The 7,500-nt window shown below is 48.5% G+C and overlaps 1 protein-coding gene across 1 annotated transcript in view; it reads left to right on the top strand.

Annotated features, from left to right (window-relative positions):
* The window catches only part of tle2b (TLE family member 2, transcriptional corepressor b), a 102,909-nt gene that overhangs the window by 13,538 nt on the left and 81,871 nt on the right, over positions 1-7,500 (top strand). The window contains exons 2-3 of the mRNA XM_083766618.1: positions 2,314-2,411; positions 6,909-6,972. Of these exons, the coding sequence (XP_083622744.1) occupies positions 2,314-2,411; positions 6,909-6,972 (162 nt within the window). The remainder of the gene's footprint in view (positions 1-2,313; positions 2,412-6,908; positions 6,973-7,500) is intronic.

Raw genomic sequence — 7,500 nt, 5'->3', positions numbered from 1 at the left:
TTTCCCAGTGTGTGTGCAGTGTGAATCAAGGTCAGTGGGGATCTGTTGGCAGACGGACCCACCCACCCTCCCCCCCATCCCCCCAGGGCTGTGTGTTCTGTGCCCACCCAGCCATCTAGATGGGATGGGGGGGGGGGGGGGGGGGGGGGGGGGGGGGAGGGGGGGGGGGGGGGGGGTGGGAGGGGTGGGGTGGGTCTTAGCTCAGCCCCTGCCTGGCTCGTCGGCTTAATTACTGGAGAGCCCTCCACGCGTCTGACCTCCACCGTTAGACTAATTGAAATCTAATTGAATTGTGCTTGTCTGGACTAATGAAGGCCCTCTACTGAAACCCACAATCTTCTTTTAGCCTGCGGGCCGCCGTAGAGCAGCGTGGAGACGCCAACTGAACGGATGGTCGCCTGGATGATGGATGGGTGGATGGATGCATGGATGGATGGATATGTATATAATATATATAACATGTGGTTTTAGACATTTTAGATTTTAGCAGTGAGCCCAGTGTATGATGTCATGGACACTGGGCTCACTTCCTTCCCGGACTACAATTCCCATAATGCTTTGGTGCACTGCTCCTCCTTGCGGATAGGGGGAGGGCTGCCAAACTACACCCGGAAGTTCGGCAGAATGCACTGGAGTCAATAATAATAATAATAACTTTATTTATATAGCACTTTTCTGGACAAAGTCACAAAGTGCTGCACAACAAATTCACAGGAAAATCGAGCACATCCAAACGGATGCAGCACAGCAAATCAAGAACCCACAACAGAAAGCATATTCAAAGATACAATATAAAAAACAACAACAATGTAATAGATAAATATACCGACAGAGTTCAGTGAACATTCAACGGGGCTAGGGGGGGAATGCTAGGGGGGGAATGCTTTTCTGAACAAGTATGTTTTGAGAAGAGTTTTAAAAGATGCAATGGTGTCTGCTTGTCGGATGGTTTTGGGGAGGGTGTTCCAAATTTTAGGGGCACGGACAGAGAAGGCTCGTTCTCCCTTGTTTACCCGATGAAATTTCTCTGGAACCTTTAGGAGAGCCCCAATGAGAGCTCAGTGACCAGCTCATGAACAAACACCGAAGACATGTAACACATTATTGTCTGCTGTGTTGCTTTTCGATGTGTACACTGTGTAACCTTATACAGGTTTGGTATCTAAATAGCACAAAGTACACAAAGTATGAACCGAGCCAGAAACGATACCTGCTGCTGTTTAGATCCTCGAATATAATTTTATATACTTTGCACTCTGTGCACATCGAAAAGCAAGTGATTAGAAAACAACCTGTGACATGTCGTCTTTTATATTCCTGAACCGATTATATGACAAGGGTCTCAATTGTCCATAAATAATGTTTGTTATGAGCTGGTCCAGCCGGTATTCATTGAACTTCCGGTGCGAGTTTTGGCTCCCATGAAAGTGTCCATGGAAGTGTCATGGCGCAGCCCAGTCACGTGACCATTCCCTTTCCTTCTCTAAGCTTCCTTGATGTTTTCCAGGAAGTGAGTGAGCCCAGTGTCCATGACATCAGAGACACTGGGCTCACTGCTAAAATCTAAAATGATCTAAAACCAACATATTACACACATAAAGACCCCAAAGGAAAGCGTTCTAAATCTTCTAAACGTCATTAACATATATGTTAATATTAATGGAGCTGCTTGTGGTCCGGCGTCTCTTTTAGCTGTTAGCAGGTGAGAGACGGCACCGTTTTAACGGCTGTGATTTCACGATAAGTTATTCATTTGACGTTTCCTTCCCTTCTTCAGTCAGCGCTCTGTGGGCTGGAATACATTAGTAGTAGTATCCTGGCAAGGCGAGGGGCGAACGAGATGCTAATGTGAGAGGAGAGAGAGAGAGAGAGAGAGAGAGAGGGGAAGAAAGGAGAGGGGCAGGTGGGGGTAGAGAAGTGTGTGTGTGTGTGTGTGTGTGTGTGTGTGTGTGTGTGTGTGTGTGTGTGTGTGTGTGTGTGTGTGTGTGTGTGTGTGTGTGTGTGTGTGTGTGTGTGTGTGTGTGTGTGTGTGTGTGTGTGTGTGTGTGTGGGAAGGGGAAGTGACCTTCCTCCTCACTTTCATCTTGGCCTTTTTTTCCCTTTCGCTCTCTGACACGCACATGCACTTACTTGTGCGCACGCACAGCAACAGTGGTGCGAGTATACATACACGCATGACCACGCGCCTTTGACTGCGTAAAGACGCACACACACACACACACACACACACACGCACACGTGCACGCAAGCACACACTGCACTACCGCGTCCCTCCCTCCATCTTCCCTCTTTCATGTGCCCTCTCCTCCGCAGGTCCCCTTGCAGCCCGGCCAGTCTTTCAAGTTCACGGTCCTGGAGACTCTGGACCGCATCAAGGAGGAGTTCCAGTTTCTGCAGGCCCAGTACCACAGGTACACACACACACACGCACGCACGCACACATGTACACGCACACATACGATACGACATCAGTACCACAGGTACACACACACACACGCACGCACGCACACATGTACACGCACACATACGATACGACATCAGTACCACAGGTACACACACACTCACGCACGCACGCACACATGTACACGCACACATACGATACGACATCAGTACCACAGGTACACACACACTCACGCACGCACGCACACATGTACACGCACACATACGATACGACATCAGTACCACAGGTACACACACACTCACGCACGCACGCACACATGTACACGCACACATACGATATGATACGACATCAGTACCACAGGTACACACACACTCAGGCACGCACACACACATGTACACGCACACATACGATATGATACGACATCAGTACCACAGGTACACACACACTCACGCACGCACGCACACATGGACACGCACACATACGATACGATACGACATCAGTACCACAGGTACACACACACACACGCACGCACGCACACATGTACACGCACACATACGATACGATACGACATCAGTACCACAGGTACACACACACACACGCACGCACGCACACATGTACACGCACACATACGATACGATACGACATCAGTACCACAGGTACACACACACTCACGCACGCACGCACACATGTACACGCACACATACGATACGATACGACATCAGTACCACAGGTACACACACACTCACGCACGCACGCACACATGTACACGCACACATAGGATACGATACGACATCAGTACCACAGGTACACACACTCACGCACGCACACACACATGTACACGCACACATAGGATACGATACGACATCAGTACCACAGGTACACACACACTCACGCACGCACACACACATGTACACGCACACACGCACACATGTACACGCACACATACGATACGATACGACATCAGTACCACAGGTACACACACACACTCACGCACGCACACACACATGTACACGCACACATAGGATACGATACGACATCAGTACCACAGGTACACACACACTCACGCACGCACACACACATGTACACGCACACACGCACACATGTACACGCACACATACGATACGATACGACATCAGTACCACAGGTACACACACACACTCACGCACGCACGCACACATGTACACGCACACATACGTATACGATACGATAACTTTATTGTCAGCTTTCACTGAAATGTGCTTTGGGTCCATGACGTCACCGTTCAAGATACAGACAGGACACACACAATACATTACACAAGGTACATTACAGGACACAGATCACAGAAGCAGACAGGAACAAGAACAACGGAACATATCCTCTTGGTTTACAGATTTTGGTTTAAAAGCAGAACAGACTGGTGTACAAAAGAGTTCACATGCACACACACATGCACACATACGCACACACTTTCATCTACCGTAGTACGTAGTCAATACATGGTACATGGTATCCAAATCCTTTACATAGAGGATAGATGCAGTCACCCATTCGAACACTCATTCATACACCGATGGCGGGGGAAACCATGCAAGGCACCAAGCAAGGGGGTGCTCAGGGTCATCCTCCAGGACACTTCCTTCGACACTGACTCCTGGGGGATGCCCCGGGATTGAACTGGGGGGAACTTGCGGTTCCCCATCCGGCCACTCTACCCCCTCAGCCACCGCCGCCGCCCCTGTGCACGGGAAAGACAGAGCTGTTTGTCATTGCGAACGCAGTGAGCCACTTACTATGACAGCAAGGGCTGAATGTCTGTGTGTGTGTGTGTGTGTGTGTCACGCTGTTACACCACCCGCCCGCCACCAGAGGGCGCAGCTGTAGCACACACACACACACACACACACACACACACACACACAGGGCGCAGCTGTAGCACACACACACACACACACACACACACACACACACACACACAACCACACACACACAACCACACACACACGAGCTGCGTTCGCTTCACGCGTTTGCGCGTCTTACTTGTTGTAAAAGAAACATCATCCAACTGCAGCCGTGCTTTGGAACGGATGTCTTTTATTTGTGCGTGTTTCATCCAGCCTTCATTAGGCCCATTAGGCCACAGCAGAGTCCATCTGTCACTGCTGTCTGACTGTCTGTAGCTGCTGCACAGGCCACGCTAAACGTAGCATGCAGAGGTCGTGCTGAAAAACTTTGTTGGGATTTATTTTTTAAATATAAAACAACTGCACCACTCGTGACATCATTGACCTGGCAGCCAAGTCTATGGACTTTTAATGTTTGCTTTAAGCAGTGATGTCATGTGGCAACCCTGGTGTGCCAACCACCATGTCTGAGACATTACAGAACAACACATCATATATTTCCACGGTCAGTGACGGTCATCTCATATAACACAGCTGACCAGCCAGTGACCTTGGCTGAGAGAATGATGGGCTTGAATGGTCATGACGAGGCCTCCACACCTCAGTGGGCATGCAGCATGCCGCATGCTGGAACTCGTGAAATCCTCAGTGTTGACCCATTTTGGGCGGGAACCCCTTTTGGTGTTAGCATTACGTCATGCTTTAGCCATTGAAAAATAGCATATCTACAAGCTCATAGCACGCCACCGAGTGGCGCGCTACGAGCTTGTAGTTCTGCTATTTTTTTAAAGATCGAAGAACGACTGACATAGAAACACAGCTTTTTCAGAAAACTGTCATTTTCAAACAGACATTTTTAGAATCTGATCTCACGTCAGAATGGGTTGATAGGACTCAGAGAGGGTCCAACGATGGACCACCACATGGACCCGTACGTCACATTTTGTAGAATGTATGAATCAACACCAAGGGCTTACTGTTGTTTACACACGCACTATACAGATACTGTGCACATGCTGTAGACGTGCTCAAACAAGTGCACTTGTCTACACACATGACACACATGACACAATGACACACTTGACACATGAGGTGGTGAAAACGCTTTGAGATTGGTTTGATACAGCTGTGATGATGGCGATATAGTCAAATCTAACACTAGTACTGGATTTGGTGTTGTTTGTTACACATAATCTGTCCAATAATAAGCCGCATGCAGGCGTTGCCGTGGCGACAGTGCTATATCCACATGTTTCCTAAAAATCACACACGTGTGAACTAAGAGGTGCAACTCCCCCCCCCAGCCCCCTCTCTCTCTCATTAGCAGGCAACAGTGCAGCACTATCCCTCTCTCTGTTTCTTGCTACAACAGCGCCCCTACTGGTAGTTCATAGTCATATACTGGTGCTCATTAACGTCACATTAACAAGGTGGGTGAACAACACATAGGCACATAGGTGAACACATAGGTGAACACGGACATTGCTGTTCCTTGGAGTGGTTGCACCACTCAAAAACCATACCCATGTGAACTGAGCGGCGCAACTATACTTTTATTGTGATAAGTTAATGTACTGTACGGTACAGTTTTGTTTTATACTTTTATTGTACACAATATGAGCTATGAAAGCGTGCGTGCGGGGCCCTAGCAGCCATGTCTAGCAGTAGGCCCTAGCAGCCATGTCTATTAGTAGGCCCTAGCAGCCATGTCTAGCAGTAGGCCCTAGCAGCCATGTCTAGCAGTAGGCCCTAGCAGCCATGTCTAGCAGTAGGCCCTAGCAGCCATGTCTATTAGTAGGCCCTAGCAGCCATGTCTAGCAGTAGGCCCTAGCAGCCATGATGTCAAGCGCCTTAAGACGAGCCTATACTCGCCATGAGCGCCTCGCGTAATTAATTTACTGGATGAGTATACCCGTCAATCGCAACAAATGTGTTAATAGCCCATAACCGTTTAGTTATAGAAACAGTCATCTGGTCGAGGGTGGGTTGGACGTGGGTCTTCAAACTCCTAACTTGGAGTCGGACTAACCACGTTAGCCCCGTATGGAACCTTTCCCTCTGCTATGTATAGGTCTACGTGGCGGAGGGACAGGTTCCATGTGGGGCTGGACTGGTGTTGGCTTACACGCCTGCTTCTGCTTCAACACGTCGCGCATCGAGGACAGCGTGACGTGCTGTGGTGATATTCTAAATCACCGCAGCGCGTCAAGCCTCCAGTGTCCTCGATGCGAGACATGTCGGGGCGCGTGGGGGATAACGTTGGTCTATGGGGCCATTTGGAACCTTTCCCTCCGCTATATTGCACACAACCGTGCTTTTATCCACGCTTCTATACGATAGCTTTTAAATCAAAATGTCCCATCCACGGGGCAAAAAGCTGTATAAGAATTTTCTTCTTCATTCATTGATTGCTTTAGGTGAGTTGGGGTTTGTTGTTGCCTGCTGATGGCAACGCATTCCGCCGGAAACTCGTCCAGTGAGAAACGTTCCGTGGTGAAAAAAAAGCGTTTTCTATTTTTTAATACAATAGTTTTTCTGTAATTAATTAAATGAAGGCATTAAAGTCACGGCCCTATAGTTACTATAGTTAGTTATTTACTGTATATCCTTGTGTCTTCATGCAGCCTAAAGCTGGAGTGTGAGAAGCTGGCCAGTGAGAAGACGGAGATGCAGAGACACTACATCATGGTGAGTCCAGCATGTCACGATACAATGTGCTCCCGTTTAAAAACAAAAAAACCTGCTCCAGACACCGCTAAAATCCTCAGTGCTCATTTCACCTTGAAAGTGTATAAAACGGACCCATAGAAGGGTTCATTCTTAACAAACACCCCGAAAACTCAACGCTCACTCTCAGCAGCACCTGAATGCAATACGATGTCACTCACCTGTGTCTCGTTTGTCAAAACGCCAGTTCCCAGAACACCTGGTGGAAGAGAATGAAACGGGGTCCCTTTATCCCGGTGACTATAGGCAGGGGAGTTGTATCAGCAGCGCACACAGACGGGTTCTAGATTGACATTATTTAGAGTGCGCACGTCATTCAGCCCCCCCCCCCACGTTTCTCTATTTTGCTCTATCTTCGTTCTCTCTATCTCTCTTTATTTCTCTCACGCTCTGTTTCACTCGCTCTCTCACCGTATCTCTCTCTCTCTCTCTGTTGTGTGTGTGTGTTTCTCTCTCTCTCTCTCTTTCTCTCTCTCTCTCTAACGCTAT

The sequence above is a fragment of the Protomyctophum parallelum genome (assembly GCF_964188405.1).
Source record: "Protomyctophum parallelum genome assembly, chromosome: 6".
Classification (NCBI taxonomy): Eukaryota; Metazoa; Chordata; class Actinopteri; order Myctophiformes; family Myctophidae; genus Protomyctophum; species Protomyctophum parallelum.
Note: the sequence above shows the minus strand (reverse complement) of the source record. Positions and strands in the feature narration are given on the sequence as shown.